The sequence below is a fragment of the Cricetulus griseus genome, chromosome 5 (assembly GCF_003668045.3).
Source record: "Cricetulus griseus strain 17A/GY chromosome 5, alternate assembly CriGri-PICRH-1.0, whole genome shotgun sequence".
Lineage (NCBI taxonomy): Eukaryota > Metazoa > Chordata > Mammalia > Rodentia > Cricetidae > Cricetulus > Cricetulus griseus.
This window is the reverse complement of record NC_048598.1, coordinates 50,141,159-50,161,805: the sequence shown is the minus strand read 5'-3', so window position 1 is coordinate 50,161,805 and position 20,647 is coordinate 50,141,159. Positions and strand designations below refer to the sequence as shown.

General features: G+C 38.5%; 1 protein-coding gene across 5 annotated transcripts in view; it reads left to right on the top strand.

Moving 5' to 3' along the window:
* Dennd1b (DENN domain containing 1B) overlaps positions 1-20,647 on the top strand; it is a 226,575-nt gene that overhangs the window by 204,180 nt on the left and 1,748 nt on the right. For 3 of the 5 annotated variants that reach the window (XM_035444911.1, XM_027417449.2, XM_035444913.1), the window contains one exon: positions 18-5,866. The exons of 1 other annotated variant lie outside the window; for it this stretch is intronic. In XM_035444911.1, coding sequence (XP_035300802.1) covers positions 18-551 — 534 coding nt within the window. In that variant the 3' untranslated portion in view covers positions 552-5,866. Of the gene's footprint in view, positions 1-17; positions 5,867-7,788; positions 8,002-20,647 lie in introns of those variants that run through there. One more of the 5 variants, XM_035444914.1, reaches the window with a different exon arrangement.

The window sequence follows — 20,647 nt, the reverse complement described above, 5'->3', positions numbered from 1 at the left end:
TTCATTTCCCTTCCCAGAACAAGTCCAATGCACCCAGTGAGAATAACCTGACCCTACTATGTGCTTCTGGTGATCAAGGAGAGTGGAATCTCGGGCAGGACGACAGCGCCCTCCATGGCAAGCAGCTCCCTCCATCCCCCAGGAAGAGGGTTTCCTCTGGTGCACTGACAGACTCTCTGTTCACCCTGAAGGAGGAAAACAGTGACAAGCCCCTCTGTGCTGACAGTATGAGTAGCACCACTGTGGTGGACAAGCCAGCTTCTACTTCAGGACTGGGTTCCCAGCCAGCCTCCCCCAAGGCTTCTCAAATGGGTGAAGGAAAAGCAGAGCTGAGGGAAACACTAAGTCAGGCTTCAGGGCATCTGCTGCTACCCAGCCTTGGGAGCCGCCAGTCTACCTTTGTTCCCTGGGAAAAAGCAGGGCAAGAACATAAGGAGCCTTCAGAAGACTCTGGACTGCTCCAAGAAGTAGTGTCATTGTGTCACATGTCAAGTGAGTTCCAACAAGGTCTAAACATTTCAGAAGAAAAGAAAAGTGAAAACCAAACTTAGGGTACTAGTAAAGGGTCAGTCGCTTGCCTCTTGGCTTCTTCAGAGACATGTGGAATTTATTCCCTGTGATGCGTACAGTAACCAGAATCACTCATAGGAATGAAAACTCTTACTGCTGTTTGTTTCCCTTTGGAATGTTTCCCCATCTGTTCATCTCATGGAGCTATATTATCTGTTGGTTTTCTGTTGTAAAATGAATTCTACTGTGCTGTTAAATCAGGTACTAATTTGTATATAGGCTGAAAGTGTGTTTTAAACATAAGCTTTCCCAGTATTTGGTGCTTAATGCTGTTCCTTTTATTTAAACTAAGTGTGCATATGTAGCCCCTACATTTAACCAGTAGTTACTGTACTAATCTGGTTGAGCATGAATTGATCAAGATGTCACAACTGATAAAAAAAAATAGGATGAAACTGTTAACCCACTAATTGCCTTAATCTTCCAGTTATGTAAAGCATACAGATCGTGAGTGATGCTACATGCAAATCTTGAAAGAGGAGTTATCTTGTCTTTCAGAGCAATAATGCCTTTTTCTATCACAGAATTAAGCTCACCAATTTTTTCAAGCTTAAATGCTCTCTAAGTGGAACTAATTTCCTTTTATAAAGACACTGCAGCCATGTTTTGCAAACAATGTAAATGTGTATATTTACCTTTCACTCAGTGAAATATATGAAGTGCTTAATTACAATGTGAAGTTAAAAGCTTCTGTTTACAAAGAAGCCACTCAGACAATGCTTAGTCTCTGTATGCCATGGTGACTGTGGTCCACCTCAAGAAAGCCAAATGCCCTGCAGAGTACAAATAAGCAGTTGTCCTATTCTTATTTGCCATGAAGATGCTCATAGCCTTACCTTGTGTTTGCTTTCTTAAATAATTAACTTTGTATTTTAAATGCTCTAGATTTATAGAAAAGCGCAAAGATGGTACTAAATTCCCATCTACCCTGGCCCGTTTCTGCTATTGTTAGTATCCTATGTTAGTATGCTACATTTGCCACAATGTTGATAGTCTACATGGTATTCAGAACTCTGGCTTTTCCCTAATGTCCCCTTTCTGTCCCATTATCCCCTCAGAGTTCTAGATTACATTCACTTACCATATCTGCTGGGGTTCCTCTTCCCTCTGGCACTTCACTTTTTTGACTTCTATGACCTTGAAAATTTCAAGTATATTGGTCAGATGTATTGCCCAGGGGCCAGCTCCTAGAATTTGTCTATTTTTCTCATTATTACACTGGGATTGTAGATTTGAGGGAGAAGATCATAGAAGTAAAATGCCATTTTCACAGTGTCTTAAAGGGTGTGTGTGTGTGCTGCAAGCATATTCCATGTAGTGTTGACACCTGCTGGGTTTCTCCACTATAAGCTTGTTTCCCCCACACCTTCTGTTCTGTTGCAGGCAGGAGTAAGGGAGGGAGGGAGCATGGGAGGGAGGGAAGGAGGGAGGAAAGGAAGGAAGGGCAGGCGCAGAGTTATTTAGGGCAGAGGAGTATCAGAGTAGATCCTTTGTAATTTGCTATGGAATTTACCCCTCCCCCCAGTTACTGTTTAGCTTTGGAGCACATCTGAAAACATATGTAGATTGCTCCCACCAGACTGGTGGTTTGGAATGGTTTATTTGTTCCTTCCCTGCCTCGATTCTATACATCCCCAATCATGACCTTTTTAGGGGGAAAAAAAATGGTTGCAAAACCACTTAACCTCAACAAGGCCATACGCTAAAGTATTTACTTCAGGAATATAATTTCACCTAAAATTTTAGGAGATTTGTTTAACATAACTGCTTAAAATATTTATGAAGGTCATTTAAAAACTGCATTTCAAACTATAAATAGTTTTACATGAGGTAATTATTCACTCATTTGTAGTTGAAGATGGAGCTTGTCCTTAGGAAGATAGGGTCTTCATGAAAAGATATATGTAACCCTTCGTTTTGTTTTTTTGGGTTTTTTTGTTTGTTTTTTTTTTTTTACACAATAATATGATTCAAGGTTCTCAGATATTGCCTGTATATGTCCTTCACTAATCCCAGTTTCCTGAAATAAATAATAAGAGGAAAGCCACATATCAGAAGAGCTGTTTTAGTAGGAAGAAAAGTTAGTGTGGTGATTCCACTCCTGGGCAAGCATTCCTACATAATTCCTGATCAGAATGCAGAGCCTCTAATATGAATTTTGAAGTGAGGTCTCTGTTTTCCGTTCAGAATTCATTGTCTAAAGGATGACAGAATCCTGAGCGCAGCATGGAACACTGGCTTCCAGCCCATGTGATAAACCCATGGCTGCAGATTCCTAGTTCTCTGCTTTGAGTCAACCCATGAGATGCTCCACTGTAACACTAGGCTATTTGAAAACACTTAGCCACTCACAAATAATGTCTTAAGACACTTTAAAGTGATCTGTGCCTTACTGTAACTCTTAACTTAACTCTATGTTAAGAAGAAAAGGCAAAATTGTACACATTGTTCTTGAAAAGTGTCCAGAAAACTAGAAGCAAGTATTGGTGCTTCACACCATTAAAATCTTGAGTATTGGAAGTCAGCTTTTAAACACAGCCTCCCAGTGTAATGGTGTCTACAGTAAGACATAAGGGGCAATAGACTGAGTTCTGAAATAAACAAAAGTAGTATTTTTGCTTTGCCCAAACCAAACCAACTATTTATGAGCTCCCTGCTATTCCAAGTCAACTTTTCTGCTTGTGATCTCATTTTACATACTGAGCACCAACCAACTGGAGCTCCCAAATAAGCTTTTCAGAGAAGCTGCTTCCCATCTACAAGAGACTTGAATAAGTCCCTGATTTGGCTTCAGCACCTTGAGTTTTATATGCCTCTGAACCAAGCCACAACTCCTCTTTAGTTTCACTTAGGCTTTACACCCATGATGGGTCAGGGGTGGGTCAGGTGTCTGAAGACTGAAGGATAAATTTAGGAGCTGCAGTTTTGTTAAAGTGAAAATGTTGAGTGGCATTTCTTGGTGATTACCTAATTTAGCCTATACATCAGATTATAAATCAGATTATAGCCTGATTATTTTTTCCAGTTCAAAATGAATGACTCCTTCATTGAGAAAAATACTTATTGACTTTTTGTACCAGTCAAAGAGACAGGTATAATATCTAAGGATATAAGGGTATGAGAGGAAGCAAACAACCATCCAGCCATGGGGAATCAATTAAAAGGGAAATGAATTGTAGATGTTAAAACAGAAATAATAATAAGTAATAATAATAAAATAGAGTAAGAATGTACTTGCTTAAATGGTACTAGCTCAATAGCAACACCAAGGACACTTCTAGGAGTAGCTGCTCTATATAAGTATGTTCTAAGTACAGAATCATTCACTTTTCTGGTAATTATGTGAGTTACTAGAATGCTGCTAAGATTCCTCTTTTGAAGGACAGATTTGGAGACACTGCAAGGCTGAGTCCTAGCTTTGACTATCCACGTGATATGATGTCCCTTTTCAGTATGGACAGCTACTTCCCCAGTTCAGGAGTAACCTAGGGGATATATAGATTAGAGCTCCATCATGTTGATGAGAGTCCAGTTTTTACATTAAAAAAAAGAAATTTTGTTAGCAGCATTTTCTAAAACAGCCCTCATCTTTTTGGTTGAAGCCATAAGTGACAGTGTTGTTGGGATCCTAGGCTGATGTCTAATGGTGTGACTCAGGAGTCCCCATGAAGCAGTTGTCCATAAAGACTCCTGGTCAGTGGCAGATGACTGTGGGCATTCTTAGAATCAACAGCCGTTCATTTTCCACTCAGATTGCCAGGACAAGTTCATCACTTTCACGAGAAAATTTTCTCAGGAGAACCCCACTGTTTGGTGTCAGTGATTCTTGAATCTGAGACGATATTTGAAGATCAGAATAAAAATTCAGGAATGTAGTCTGTCCCCAAGCATCTCTTGATGTAGGTAGTCATTTTTGGAAACCCGGTTTTCTATGAGCGTTTTTCCATGTCCAGCCCAGAGTGCTGTCACTGTCCGTTTCTTAAAGCTTCAAAGTCTAGAAAGGCAGCCAGTTGATGTTATAATTTAATTAAGAAATAGGGAATTATGTATATTGAGACAGAAACATTTTATTTTGAAATATAGTTTGGTGCAATATTTTTTCTTTCGTAATTTAGTTCATATAAATACGCACATCTGCTTTTTCTGGCAGATGCCTTAAGGTCATGTCTTTCAGTATTTGCCTGAAACTGTATGTAGCAATGTTCTATGTGATTTCAGAAAAAAATTATTCTTTCTATTGTTAGCAGAAGTGTTTTGTTTATTTAAAATAATTGTGAAGATTGTATTATTGTATCATAACTAACTTCCTCAGCCACAATAAATATGCAATAAAAAAATCATGTACTTTTGATTAGTATAGACAATACTGTTACTTTAACAGAAACAGTGTGGTACAAAGTGCTGATTCTGAGTGTCTACATTTAACAGCCACTCTGCTTTGTACCACGTGAATCTAAACGGTGTATTTATGTGATAACCAGGTACGTAGATTCTGACACTCCTTGTGATCAGTCTTTGTTGAAGCTTATAAAGGGCATTGCCAATACTTTTTGACTGTAAATTAATTTTTTGTATGATGTACAGTTTGTTTAGCCTGAGAGCTTCTATAGATTTCTACTTTTATTATACTTGAATGAGGCAGAAAGCACTGTGGGAAATTTGTAACTCTGGATGCAATATGCAGATATACCAAAAAAATAAAACAAGGTACCGAACAGCAATGCTAACGGAATGCTTTATAATCCAAGAGTCAGTGTTTTTCAACATTTTAGTTAAATGAAGTAATTGAAGACGAGCAGTCTTTTATCTACACAGTATAGTCACAAATGATTACCTCTTTGATGTGTCAAAGCTGTAAGTCCTTTTGAACTTCTGTTTCAGTCCTTAGATGAGGGCCATCCATGATCCCACCTCTGATTGGAACAAATCAACTACATTGTGCGTATGGGATGTGTTGCCTGTGTTAAATCATTATGTTTTAGATAGAGTAGCTTTCATAGGTAATTCTGAGAACTCTTCCATAATCATATACCAAAAATTGCGAACATAAAATCAGTTATAATGTAGCTGTGCCTAAAACAACAAATACATGAAACTTGTTGACATAAAGGACACACACACACACACACACACACACACACACACACACACACACACACACACACACGGGGACTCAGAATTTAATGTTTCCAAAGTTTGTGTCCATTGCTTTAGCTGAAGAGTTGTTGGCTCAACATGTAGCCAGTGTGTATCTATCATCTCTAAACTTGACTACTATTGGAAAGATGTTCTGTATAAACTTTGGGAATTTTTTGAATATGCAAAATTAAATGTTGAATGAACTCTGCCTTGCCATAAAGTACCCAACAATGTAGTTGAAAATAAAATTGGTCACAATCAAACATCATGTGTGGTGGTGACTCTTCTAACTTGCTACTTGTCCTCTGCACTGTTACAGGGGAATGGCTTTGAGGAGCCAGCTGTCTCCATCTCCAATCCTTAACTGCTTTGGTGTAAACTTCAGCCTCATTCTTTTTGATTGTCCTGTGTGAGTGGTCTGAGCTGTCACTAGCTGCCTTCTTGCTGTGGCAAGATGACTGACATAGTAACTTGAAAGGATGAGATGAAAGGTTACTTTAGCTCATGGCTTACAGGATCTCAGTCTGTAGTCCTCATCTTTGTTGAATCTTGATCTATGATAAGGCAGAGTGTTGTGATGCAGAGAGCTAATGGTGGGAGCTATTCACCCCAGGGCTAAGAGCACAGCATAGCAGTAGCAGGAAGGGACCAGTGCAAGATATAACCCCCCAGGATGCACCCACAGTGACCCATTTCCTATCAAAACTCTCCACTATGCAGAGTTTCTCTGCCTCCCAATAATCTATTCAAAATTTGAATTCACGAGATTATATCACAGTTATCATGACAAATCATTTGTGAAAATGCTCTCACAGGCACGTCCTATATTCCTTGCAGACCTGGGCATTTCTGACCAGGTTAGGAATCAGGAAGACCCTCATGGGCTTTAAAGGCCCTCAGGTCCTCAGAGCAGGGTCCCTAGGTTTTGTTGATTGACAAGATCAAGGACAGAGGTGAAATAGAAATGCCCATGAGCAGACTCTAGGAACCGGAACCGGAAGACAAACTTCTCGTCTGAGAGCAGTGATGGGTTGTGTGAAAATAAGCACAGAATTTCTGGGAATAATATGTAGACCTTCTCTTATTTCAACATGGAAAGCAAAGTTCTGAGAGAAAAGGACATAACTTGCAAGCTCGGAGTTCTTCCAGCTGTTGGTGACTTTGTTTTTAGCCCTGGCTACCTTGGCAAGATGAGTCTCAGTCTTAATGGTGTCTTTATATGGGAGGTGGTCATATAGTCTATAGGTCTTCGTTGTCATTGAGCAGCTCAGTGATAACATGAGTTACAGACCATTAAAGGTATGTGCATGGAAGATGGAGGCATTGGTAGCATAAGAACTGTACAGTACAACATGCAAGGCAATAGAAGCTCTCTGTTTTGCCATTGATTTGGGCCTGTTTGTCCTGAAGCTTTATTTCTCTATTTAATATCAAAGTGCCTATTCCTGAATTTTTTAATATTTACTGGAAACTTCTATGTATATAGCTACTGATATGTGATTTGGGGGATTAAACATATTCCTTAGTAACCATTTAAGTTCAAATTTCTGGTCATTTGGAATATTCAAGTATAAAATATAACTAAAAAGTCATAGACATTTATTGAATTCAGTGGCTCCCTAGCCTTTTCCAATAGTATTATTAGGAGACCTTAAAATAAAACAATGTACATATGGTTCTACAATTTCTGTAGTAGATGCTATAGGTGGTGTCCTCTAGATATGAAGTAACTAAGGCACAAATATTTCAACAACATCCTTGAAGTGCTATAGCACTAAGTAGCCAAGCTGGGGAGTGAACTCCCACTGTGTGGGTTCAGTCCTTTGATGATCAGTGCTGTCAATTTGCAAAACATAGACTGTCTTGGGAGGAGGGATTTGGGGCATGTCTGGTGGAGAGGATGTATGATTACAGGTGGGAAGATGTCCCTGCTGTGGGGTGGGGCACCATTCCTTAGAAGATCTTGGGCTGCATGGGAGTCAAGAAAGCCAATTGAGAATTACTCTGCATGCATCATTGCTTTTTCTCTTCTTACTCTGGACATAATATGACTGGATCTCTTATGTTCCTGCTGCCAAGAGTTCCCTGCCATGATGGACGATAGCCTGGAGCTGTGAGCTGAAACAAACCACAGGAAACAAAAGGCAAGCCCCAAAGCTATTACATTGAAGTGTTGGACAGAGCACAAAGATTCCGTTTCAGGGAACTTCTGCACAATTTCCTTCCTGTCTCAACACTCTTCTTAAGTGTTGGACCACCCTTTCATGACAGAAACTCTGCACATTTCAAAAACATGAGTATTGAATTTCATGCCTTTTTTTTTTTTTTTTGAGATTGTATTGTTTGGCTTTCTAATGTTTTTCCTTTTCTCACACTTTCCCAGCTCAGTAACTAATTCTACCTCAATCTGCTCATGCTCTCTCTCTCTCTCTCTCTCTCTCTCTCTCTCTCTCTCTCTCTCTCTGTGTGTGTGTGTGTGTGTGTGTGTGTGTGTGTGTGATCTTTCACCCCTTCCCTAAATGCTTGGTTTTACTTATATGCATTGAAGAATGGAAGAGGGGAGCCCTTCCTAGAATATGTGGGATACCTGCTTGAGCAGATTTGATCACATCATTTTGAAAAGCAAAATTATAATTTGTGACTGTATTATGTGGAGCTGGTTGCTGAGGTGTAAAGCTGACGATAACTTCTGAGCCTTCCTTTCAGAGTACCCACAGATGTTATCTATCACAGGGAATTTTCCTATGTTCAAGCAGCAGCTCTCAAGACCAAGCCCCTACTCTTCTCTTATTTTATAATCCTATCTCCTTTAACTATGGAGAGTTTCTCTTACTTAGGGTAGTATGAAGTATCACCATTGAAATATTGTGATTTGCAGTTATATTTAGTAACTAGTTTTTAATTTAAGGACTTTTGAAATATTTGAAATGTTAACATTTGAAATATTTAAATTCGCTAATGCTATTCACTTCATGCTTAAGCACTTCCCCCCAAATGTAATACTTCAAATATATTTAAATAAAAGACAAGTTAAGCTTTTCTGAGACTTGGTAAATATTCAAATTGTATGCAACCATTAGGCAATCCCAGCATTGGAAACAGATGTGAGAGCTGTCTGTCCTTTCTCCGAAAGCTTCCTATAGGAGAGATGTGCTTGTTAACAGACTGTGAGGAAATCACTTGAAATTCCAAGCCATGACAACTGCTACTTGAAATTGTTGTGTTTTTAAAAACTTTGCCCAAAAATATCCAGAAGCTATTGTTAAAAAAGGTAACTGTTAAGATTGATGACCATATGCATACTACAAAAACTCATTCTCCACAAAAGCTGGACTGCTGTTCTTGAGGATTGTTTTCACATATCCAAAGTAGAATTTTTTGGCATATAACATGATCCAAGATTCTGGATGTTTTGATTAGAAAATGTTTGAAGGATTTAAGTTTGCCTGGGACAACTGGCTTGTTTTCACTCTCCTTTAGGTTTTTAAGAATGTCACATAATATTGGTTCTTTCCATTGGTGGCATAGTGATAATATCATTTTTTTTCTTTTGGTCTTTTTGAGACACGTTCTCAAACATGTGATCCTCCTGCCTCAGCCTACTGAATGCTGGGCTTACTGGTATGCATCACTGCCCCAGGTTCACTCTACTTTTAGCAACCCTACTAGGTGTGCAGTAATTTCTCTCTTTTAATTTGTGCTGCTATTGCACCAGTAAAGCTTGCAGGCAGATCACTTTTTGGGAAAGTAAAGTTTGTACCTGAATGAGAATGATGACTTTGCTCACCCAGTAGTGTGCAGAGTACCCCCTAATCCATCGGTGCTCAACCTTCCTAATCCTTAAACCCTTTAATACAGTCCCTCATATTGTTCTGACCCCCCAACCATAAAATTATTTTCATTGCTGCTTCCTAATTGTAATTTTGCTACATGTCGTAATATAAATATCTGATATGCAGGATATCTGATATTCGACCCTTGTGAAAGGATCATCCAATCTCAAAGGAGTCAAGACCCACAGGTTGAAAACCTGTTCTACAGGCTTGGCAGAAAATGCCTTTATTTGCTGAGCTGTCTTGGTGGTCTAGTGTTCGTCTCTTATTCTTGATACTAGCAATTAGAACCCTTTTACTTGTCCCTTGTTCAGTCTGAGTGGCTAGAGTTGCTCAGAGTTTTTAATCTTGTTAATCTTCTAGTTGGACACCAGTTTGATTTCTCCATGTTCTATGACTTAAGGGCCTCACCATCAACTTGTGGAGAGTAACCAAGAGCCGTGTAAATAGCTGCAATTTTTGAAAGGATCCATGTGAGCCCCTTGGCCAATGACTCAACAAGATGTAACCCATCATTGACACTGAAGGTTTTCCTTGGTGGCACGAGATGTCTAGTTTGGACATTGTCTCTCCCATTATATGGTGACTCCATTCATATTCCTTTTGTGTGTGTATATTTTAGAAAGCTTCTGCAGTAGTGGGCTTTCATATGGATGTTCAACATGTCTTCAGTGTAGTCCTCCCTCCCCTATTCCCTCCTCTACCCTACCTCCAACTCTTCATTTAATCCTCTTTCAATTTCTCCTTTACCTCTAACCCTATACTCTATTTTCCCTTCATTAGAAGATCCCCTTTCCCCCTGGTTTCTTACTAGGTACCTAATCTCAGTAGTTATTCCAATTGAAGCCCAAGTCAAAAGCACATTTTCTCTTTTATGTAGATATGCAGCCTTTTATTTTAAGAATGGTGTTGATCCTCTTAGGTTGTAGAATATTCATTCTATTCTTAGTTTATTCAGATGTCTTTGCAACAACACATGCTGAATATTTGAATGTTGTCAACTTTGTTTTTCCATATTGGTTGAGAAGATTCCCTCTCTTTGAGTCCATTAAGATTATTAAGCAGATGCTTCCTTTCAAAAATTAACATAACATGGAGTCCCTAGATTAAACTGAATCCATTATCTTCAAACATGTCTGGATTCAACGTATTAGTGTATCTGTTTAAGACTTTAGGTGCTGACATCCACGGGAAATGTCTCTGCCGTCTTTATCAGTGTATACATAGTTTCAGTATCAGTATTAGTACAGGAATCCTAGAATGAGTTGGGTTTTTTTTTTTTTTTTTTGCCTCCCTAGTTTGTGAAATGTGTTGCCTGGAATTAGTTACAATTTTTACAGTGAATGTTTGGTTTGGCTCAGCAGTAGTAGCAGCAAAACCATCTAATGTAGAGTTGTGTGGTAGCTTGAAAGAAAATGTGCCCAATAGGCCCATAGGGAATGGCATTCTTAAGACGTGTGTCCTTCTTGGAGTAGAAAGTGGGTCACTGGCTGTGGGCTATGAGATCTCAGATGCTCAAGCCACACTCAGTGTGGCAGTCTCTTCCTGCTGCTTGCTGATCTGGATGTAGGACCATGTCTGCCTGTGTGCCATCCTGCTTCCTGCCATGACAATAATGAACTAAATCTCTGAACTGTAAGCCAACCCCAATTAAATGTTTCCTTTATGAGAGTTGCCATAGTCATGGTGTCTCTTCACAGCAATGAAACTATAAGACAAGTTTCATTAGTAGTCATTCAGCTCCTAAGATCATCTTGTTATCAGTGAGCTTTGGTAACTTAAATCTCTCAAGAAATGTGTTTACTTTTAAAGTGATTCACATCAGGTGACTAAAAATATATGCTCACTATTCTTTTAATGCCTATAGGATCTGTGATATTCTTTCTTATATTTTTTAATTGTTTTTATACATTTGTTTATTGTTTGTATTGTGCATGTGAGTATCAGTAAGTGTGTGACAGCACACATTTGGAGGTCAGCGGACAGCTTGCAGAAATTTGTTCCACCCATCATGTGGATACCAGGAATTGATCTCAGGTCAGCAGGCTTGGCAACAAGTGCCTTTAACTTCTGCCAGTTTGCTTGCACAATACCCTTCTTATTCTTGATACTTCGAGTCTTTCCTCTGCTTTCATGGTCAGTCTGCCTAGGCTTTTTCAAAACTTCTAATATTTTCCTAAGGAGACAACTACGGATTTTATTTTTTCAATGTTTACATCTGTTTCTACACCATTGATTTATTCTTATGGTTACTTAAGGATGAACATTCACACAACATGAACTTAACCATTTTACATGTCCAATGTGGCCATTTGGTGCAGAAAACTGTGTGGCTGTCTCCCATCCAAGCACTAACCAGACCCAACCTTGCTTAGCTTCTGAGACCAGATAAAAACCGTGTGCCTTCAGGTGCTTGGCTGAAAATAAGTCATCACTTGTATTTTCCAAATATGTTTATCACCCTAAAGAAGTGTCAGGAGGTCAGTAGACTGCCACTTACTCCCTTACCTGGAGACTTATCAATGTATCCTTGATATCTTTCCCTTTGCTTATTTTTGGTTTAATAGTTTATTTTTTTTTCTTAACCTAGAACTTGGTACATTGATATTTGGCATTGGCTCTTTTATTAACTGATAATATACTACTTTTGGGTTTTTGTTGTTGTTGTTGTTGTTGTTGTTTTCTGAGACAGGGTTTCTCTGTAACTTTGGAGCCTGTCCTGGAACTCCCTCTGTAGACCAGGCTGGCCTCGAACTCACAGAGATCTGACTGTGTGTGCCTCCTAAGTGCTGGGATTAAAGGTGTGCACCAGGACTACCTGGCTCAATAATATACTACTTTTAAATATTTCTTTAACTTATGGATGGTTTATAAATGTGTAACTTTCTTATTATTTGAAGATTATTCCAAATGTCTTTGTTACTGAATTTTTAATGAACTCTATTATATGACAAAATAATGCACATAATTTAAGTACATTTATGTATAGTGACTTGTTTCATAGTGAATGCTCTGTATTTTGAAAATGTGTATTCTTCTGTGTTCTATGAGGCTTGTGAAGTCCATTTGGTCAACAGTGATGTTTAAGTTTGGCTGTTTGTTGATTGGTCTTGCTGTGTTGGCCAGGCTGTTTTTGAACTCCTGGGCATAAGGAATCTTACCTCCAACCTCAGGGTCTTGAGCAACTGGGGCTACTGACACTACACCTGGTTCAAATTTCTCATAGTCTTGTGTGTGTGTTGGGGGGGTGTTATTTGGTCTATTGGTTATTGAAAGAAAGGCTGAAATGTCCAGGTGAAACTTATAGACTGTTTAATTTCTCATTTGAGTTCTATCAATTTTTGCCTCATGAAATCACCAAGCTGTTAGTAAGTCCCTTATACCTGGAGTTTAATGTCATCTTGACAAATTGCCCTATTTTATATCATGAAATTTCTCTGAATATGGAGGTTTGTATTCTTTCTTCTGAAAATATGTTTTATACAATATGATCATAGCCAACACTCACCCTTAGTTTGCTTTTTGTCAGAACAATGTATAACATTCTGACCTTTTATGTTCAAGTTTCTTATGTCTTTCTGCTTAAAGACATCGATTTTTTTAATAAATGTATTTATTGAGAATGTTGTGTATGGGTGCTGTGTTTATAGCATTTCCCCCATCCATTCCTTTTCAAATTCATGGCCTCTTATACTTTAATTATTGTTGTGTGCATCCCAGGTTTATAAATTCCACTATTGAACTTTTTGGGATAGCTTGGTATTCTGAGCTTTGATGTGATTTGTAGGCTTTCCATCTGGGTAGGACTATAGATTGCTTTCCTTCCTTGTCGGTTTGCATAGCTCCCTGTAGTACTATGAGATCTAAAGAGGCTTCTAGATCAGTTCCACCTCAGTTGCTCCAGTTCTGATGTTCGAATGTGTTGTGTCTTCAGCAGTACAGTTTTACCTTTAATTTTTGGGAGGCAACCAAGGGCAATGGCAATAACCTATATATTCATGTGTGTGTGTGTGTGTGTGTGTGTGTGTGTGTGTGTGTGTGTGTGTGTGTTAAACTCCCCTGAAGGGTGGTTTTCCATGCTTTGTACTAGGGTTTTTGTGAGATAATCTGTGGCTTTGGGCGGGAACATTGTCATCTCAAATGGTATAACTACATTTAAAGTCTCTCTCTCTCTCTCTCTCTCTCTCTCTCTCTCTCTCTGTGTGTGTGTGTGTGTGTGTGTCTGTCTGTCTGTCTGTCTCCTCTGTGTGTGTGTGTGTGTGTGTGTGTGTGTCTGTCTGTCTGTCTGTCTGTCTGTCTGTCTCTCTCCTCTGTGTGTGTGGTGTGTGTGTGTGTGTGTGTGTGTGTGTGTCTGTCTGTCTCTCTCCTCTGTGTGTGTGTGTGTGTGTGTGTGTGTGTGTGTGTGTGTGTGTGATTTAAAGTAAGAATAAAGTAATTCCCTACAAGTTTTAAAAACAATTTTAGTGTTATTTATGCCCCCTCCTTTCCTCTTCCTCTGTGTTACCTTCCCCCTCTCTTCCCAGCCAAGTCTTCCTGACCCTGTACTTTGAATAAGATAGGCCCCCAGAGGCTCACATATTTGAATGCTTAGTCACCAGATAGTGGTACTACTTGAAAGAATGAGGAGGGATCACCTTGTTGGGGGAAGTATATCACTGAGAGTGGGCTCGGAGGCTTCAGAAGCCCAAGGTAGGACCAGTAGCTCCCCCTCTTCCTGCTGCCTACAGATTCATATGTAGAACTCCGTTAATTCCCCAGCACCATATTCATCTGAATGCTGCCATGCACCCTGCCATGGTGACAATGAACTTAAACCTCTGAAAATGTGAGCAGGCTACAATTAAACACTTTCTTTTATAAGAGTGACTATGGTCATAGAGTCTCTTCACAGCAATGGAGTGATGATTAAGACAGACTCCATTTTTCCATTTCCTATTAATAATGAATTTCTTTGAGTTTTCTTCTCCAATTCAGTGGTCTTTGCCTTTCCATTCAGTGGTTGAGGATGGGCCTCTATGGCTGAAGATACCTCATACTTAGAACACAAGGCTCGAATGACTTGAGCTGGCTCTCCCATGAAAGCCTTTCCCAAGGTTTAGCTTCTGTAGGCCCAGAAAATATTATGCAAACTGCAACACCTATGAACCATGACATAGACCACCAGGGCAAAGATATCTGTAAAGGTGCAATAAATTGTGCCCACAAACCAGTTGCAACCAACATCTATCTAATTGGACTTTAGGTTCACTCAACAGGAGGAAATCATGAATGGTACTAGAAACCTAGCCAACCTTCTGGGGCTGGTGAGGTCATGGACACTAGAAAAGAATCTGCTTTGCCAGACCAGCATAATTCCCATCCACTTTTAAAACTAATAAGTAGCTGTAGGGTTTAAAATATTTACTATGAATGTATCATAGTCTGTCTTTAAAAATATGCTACGTGACATAAGTTTTAAGTTCTTAATATTAAGTTATCTAATTCCTTGACACTCATCTAATTATTTCATAAACTTTAAAGCTGCTATTGTTATTTTTGCTTTCAACAATGTCTTGGGAGTCAATCAGAATAGTGTTTTTATATTTGCACACATGGTCACCATCTCTGGCACTCTTATTTTTTCTACAGGTTATTTGTAAATATATGCAGTTTTATTCTTCAGAGCTCGGGTTTGGTGACAATAAGTAATCTTACATGTAATAAAAACTCATTTTTTCTTTGTTCTCTCTCTCTTAATTTTCCATGCATTTTGAGAATTTTTTTCTACAGATGAACAATTATCTCTTTTTTCTCGTATTGTATGTACTATTGTTATTTCATAGACTTACAGCCTGTATAGACTCAGACATGACATCTTCTGCCACCTATACTTTGTAGTCTTTGATCACTGAGCATATCCAAGGCTTTCTCAAGAGTATTGGGTAATCATATCTAGTATCTTTTTAGTGTCAGATATTTGTTCATAAATTCAAGCTATGTAACAGGCTTTTTCTTTTGGGCTACCAACCAGCTCCCAAATCATGACCCGTAAACTTAATGTAAGTTATGAAAGCTCAGCCTTATCTTACACTCATTTCTTGTTAGCTCTTATAACTTAATCTGTTTCTCTTCATCTATGTTTTGCCTTTGGCTTTTTACCTTTCTTTCCTTTGTATGTCCTATTCCACCTAGCTTGTTGGCAGCTGCCTGGTTTCTGGCCCGGGACCTGTCCCTTTCTTTTTCCCTTGTTCTCTCCTCCTCCTCTCTCTAGCCTAGATTTCTCCTCCTACTTACTCTTTCTGCCCACCAGCCCCACTTATCCCTTTTCTTCCTAGATATTGAATGGTCACCTTTTTATTAGACCATTCAGATGACTTAGGCAGGCAAGGTAAAAAAACAATGCATCTTTAGGTAATTAAACAAATGCAGAATAAATAAATGTAACCACATCTTTATATCATTAACAAAAGCAGCATAAACAAATGCAACACACCTTCACATAAACTAATATTCTGCAGGATAATCAAATGCAACACATCTGCACATAGTAGATATTACACAACAAATCTCTTTTATATTTTCACATTATATTGTTTTTTGTAAAATATTTATAGTTGCTGAGTCTTTTTCAGCTTTTGTCTGCACTTTTTTTTAAATCATTTTTTATTTGAATTAGAAACAAGATTGTTTTACATGACAACCCCAGTTCCCTTCTCCTTCCCGTTCTCCCCCACCACCACCCCCAACTAAAACCCTATCACATATCCTTTCTTCTATTCTTCCCCTGACTCAGCCTTTCTGCTCCCTCATGACCTCTGCATCCTTCCTCTTCTTCCCTTCTCATTCTCGTAGCTCCCCCCTGCTCTTCCCATGCTCTCAATTTGCTCAGGGGATCTTGACCCTTTCCCCTTCTCCAGGGGACCATATATGTCTCTCTTAGGGTCCTCCTTGTTTACTAGCTTCTCTGGCAGTGTGGATTGTAGGCTGGTAATCCTTTACTCTATGTCTAAAATCCACATATGAGTAAGTACATATCATGTTTGTCTTTTTGTGATTGGGTTACCTTGCTCAGAATGGTTTCTTTGGTTTCTTCTAGTCCATCTATTTTCCTGCAAATTTCAAGATTCCATTGTTTTTTTTTTGTTTTGTTTTGTTTTGTTTTTTCCTGCTGAGTAGTACTCCATTGTGTAAATGAACCACATTTTCTCTATCCATTCTTTGGTTGAGGATCATCTAGGCTGCTTCCAGTTTCTGGCTATTACAAATAGTGCTGCTATGAACATCGTTGAACAGATGTCCTTGTTGTATGAATGTGCTTCTTTGGGGTATATGCCTAAGAGTGGAATTGCTGGATCTTGTGGTAGACTCATTCCCATTTTCTTGAGGAGTCGCCATACTGATTTCCAAAGTGGCTGTACAAGTTGGCACTCCCACCAGCAGTGGAGAAGTGTTCCCCTTTCTCCACATCCTCTCCAGCATAAACTGTCATTGGTGTTTTTGATTTTGGCCATTCTGACAGGAGTAAGATGGTATCTCAGAGTTGTTTTGATTTGCATTTCCCTGATGGCTAAGGATGTTGAACACTTTCTTATGTGTCTTTCAGCCATTTTAGATTCCTCTATTGAGAATTGTCTATTTGGTTCTGTACCCCACTTTTTAATTGGATTGTTTGGTGTTTTGGAGACTAGCTTCTTGAGTTCTTTGTATATTTTGGAGATCAGACCTCTGTCAGATGTGGGGTTGGTGAATATCTTTTCCTAGTCTGTGAGTTGCCATTTTGTCTTGCTGACTGTGTCCTTTGCCTTACAGAAGCTTCTCAGTTTCAGGAGGTCCCATTTATCAATTGTTGATCTCAGTGTCTGTGCTACTATCGTAATGTTCAGGAAGCAGTCTCCTCTACCAATTAATTCAACGGTATTTCCCACTTTGTCTTTTAATAGGGTTAGTGTGGGTGGGTTTATGTTGAGGTCTTTGATCCATTTTTGACATAAGTTTTGTGCATGGCGATAGGCTTGGGTCTATCTGTAGTCTTCTACATGTCTGCATCCAGTTATGCCAGCACCATTTGTTGAAGATGTTCTCTTTGTTCCAGCGTATAAATTTGGATTGTTTGTCAAAATTCAGGTGTTCGTAGGTGTCTGGGTTAATATCAGGGTTTTCAACTCTATTCCATTGGTCTACCTGTCTATTTTTGTGCCAATACCAACTTGTTTTCAGGACTGTAGCTCTGTAATAGAGCTTGAAGTCAGGCATGGTAATGCCTCCAGAAGTAAATCTGTAGCCCTACTATATACCGATGACACAATGGTGGAGAAAGAAATCAGAGAGACATCACCCTTTACAATTACCACAAACAGCATAAAATACCATGGGGTAACACTAACCAAAAATGTGAAAGACCTGTACCGTAAGAATTTTGACTCTCTAAAGAAAGAAATTAAATAAGATACCAGAAAATGGAAAGATCTCCCATGCTCTTGGATAGGTAGGATCAACATAGTAAAAATGGCAATCTTGCTAAAAGCAATCTACAGATTCAATGCAATCCCCATCAAAATCCCAACACAATTCTTCACAGACCTTGAAAGAACAATTCTCAACTTTATATGGAGAAACAAAAGACCCAGGAAAAATTCCACTCATCTTCCTGTAGATTTGGATGCTCTATACACAGCACAAACTTCCAGACTTACAAATATTCCGAAACACAGTTCACAAGTGGAGATCCTAGGACCCCTCGGGAATAAAGTCAACCTGTGCTTACTTTTCAAGGACATGTGACTACTACAGAAAACATCCAAGTGGAGATGCTTTAGAAGAATTAAAACATTTGCAGAAAATTTACTCTTTAAGAACTGGGAATAAGGCTAAGTGATTTGAGATTTGATTAAAATAGTAAACATATTTAAAGACTGAAAGAAAAATATGCTGTTTAGATATGAGAGAATTCATTAAGACAACAGTGACAAACACTTTCTGGTTATAGTTGTAACTTCACTTTTAACTCTTGCATTTTTGAGGAAGCCCCAGCTTTATCTTAATTACCCCATTGTTTGGGATTGTTCTTCTATTAACTCCTTTCCTAGACCATAGTGATCAAATACTGTATGTATTGCTTCTAGTTGCTGTGTTAGAAACCAGAGGGGAAATGAATTTAATGACTAATTTTCACTGACATGAAATTGATTTTTCACATTGATACTCAGTTCACCCTACTCCCTTGCAAACACAAATCTTTTTTTCATTCATCTTGGAATCTCCAGATTTTAATGGATCAGGTTCATGGTAGATGTGTAATATCCTAGTCTTAAGTGGAGTTAAATAGATCATATTTAGTTCAAGATGGTGAATCTTTGGAAGGCTATTTATTTTACCCCTAGGTTAACAATCTATAGGTACAATCAATAAATTGTCTCTTCTTTTGAAAAAGTCCTACATTATATTCCATTAGTTACATTCCATTAGAGATGCAGAATGAAAATAAAAGGAAAGGGGTTGTTATAGTTCAGTAAACCCCAACTCTGAAGTTACAGTGGAAATCTGAGGGAAAAACTCGAGCAAGAAGCCAAAAATTAATTTCTAAACAAATCCTGTAGGAAGCTAATTCTATACTCATCTCAGAACTTAAGCATGGGCAAAATTCTCAGAGCACAGGAAGGTTCTATTGCATGTAGTTGTAGAAGATCTGGAATCCGTGAATCAGGCTACTATTTGATCCCTCTTTTTCCATGGCCTAAATCACCTAAATGTGGACCATTTTATCCAAGTAAACCCTCATTGTTTGTTTGGTTTTTGAGACAATGTTTCTCTATGTAGCCTTCACTGTCCTGGAACTTGTTCTGTAGGCCAGGCTGGCCTCCAATTCAGAGATCTACCTGCCTCTGTCTCTTGAGTGTTGGGATAAAAGGCATGTACCACCACCACACAGCACAGTCTCTCTCTTTTTATACAAGGTCCACTAAGGAAGCACTGTGCTAACATTAAATGTCATTATGTATTTTGATTTTTAAGTGGAGTAATATGTAGAAAGCAACTGACATTTAGTTTGTTCTGGTGATTGTTCACACATTTATTTAATGATTTTGAAAATGTTAACAGCAGGAAAGAATTTTGAGGTCATTTAAAACTTTTTATATTTAAATTATTTGATAGAATTCATTACAAATTTGACCCTAAGCACATTGTAAAGCGGGTTGTGATATTGTCTCAGTGAGGTGGATGTTCTGAGCTGTGCCTTCAGCAACACTGAAATTTCAACCTCATTACTTGCATCTTATTTTCTTGTTTGTCTTCACTGCCCTATGTTGCAGATTGAACTTTTTAAAAACGTTTCTCTGCTTGTCACATTTTAAATGTCAACAGGCTAGTATTTATATAATTGGCTTCTCCCTTTTCTTTCTTTTCAACTTATTATACCCTCCCTTAACATGAGAAGATTTCTTTTGTCTCTGGACAGTAGGAAACAAAACAAAAACCTGTCGAGACAATTAACCATTCAACTCTGTTCAGAAACATCTGTCTCTGTGTTTTGTGCAATCTTTTCCTTGAAGGCAAGATTTTGGCAGTAAATTTGATTTCAATCAATTGTATTATGCTTGGGATAAAATGCAAGGTATTCTATGATTGTTTTTCATTCTGATGTCTTTGATTAGCAAATACATGTAATTGGGTGACATAAACAGTTATGCTACTCAGAATGAATGTGGGGCAATATTACATTTGCTTCTTTTACAACCATATTTTTATATTCCAAATATGCATGAGTGCTTTTTTTTTTAAAATGTATGTCTTGAGCATGCTTGTAGGACAGGTATGCGTTTTAAGTCTCCAAGGTCTGAGCGTCTTAGGAGTTATGTGTTATTAAAGGGTGACTTGAGATCTTTTTCCTAGACTAGCAAAGTCCCACAGTTGATTTTGCTTCAGCAATCTGATTCATGGAAAGTGAGAGTATCAGAATTTAGGGAAGATGTACAAGGGTTGTGAGCTAGTTTGTTTTGCTTTCTTGTTTTAGGTAGAAGAGATTAAAAAAAAAAAAGACCAAGCAGTAAATTTACCTGACACTTCAAAGGTGGCCATGAACCTTAGACTAGAGAAGACCTGGGCCTAGGGGAAAGCCAAATTTATTG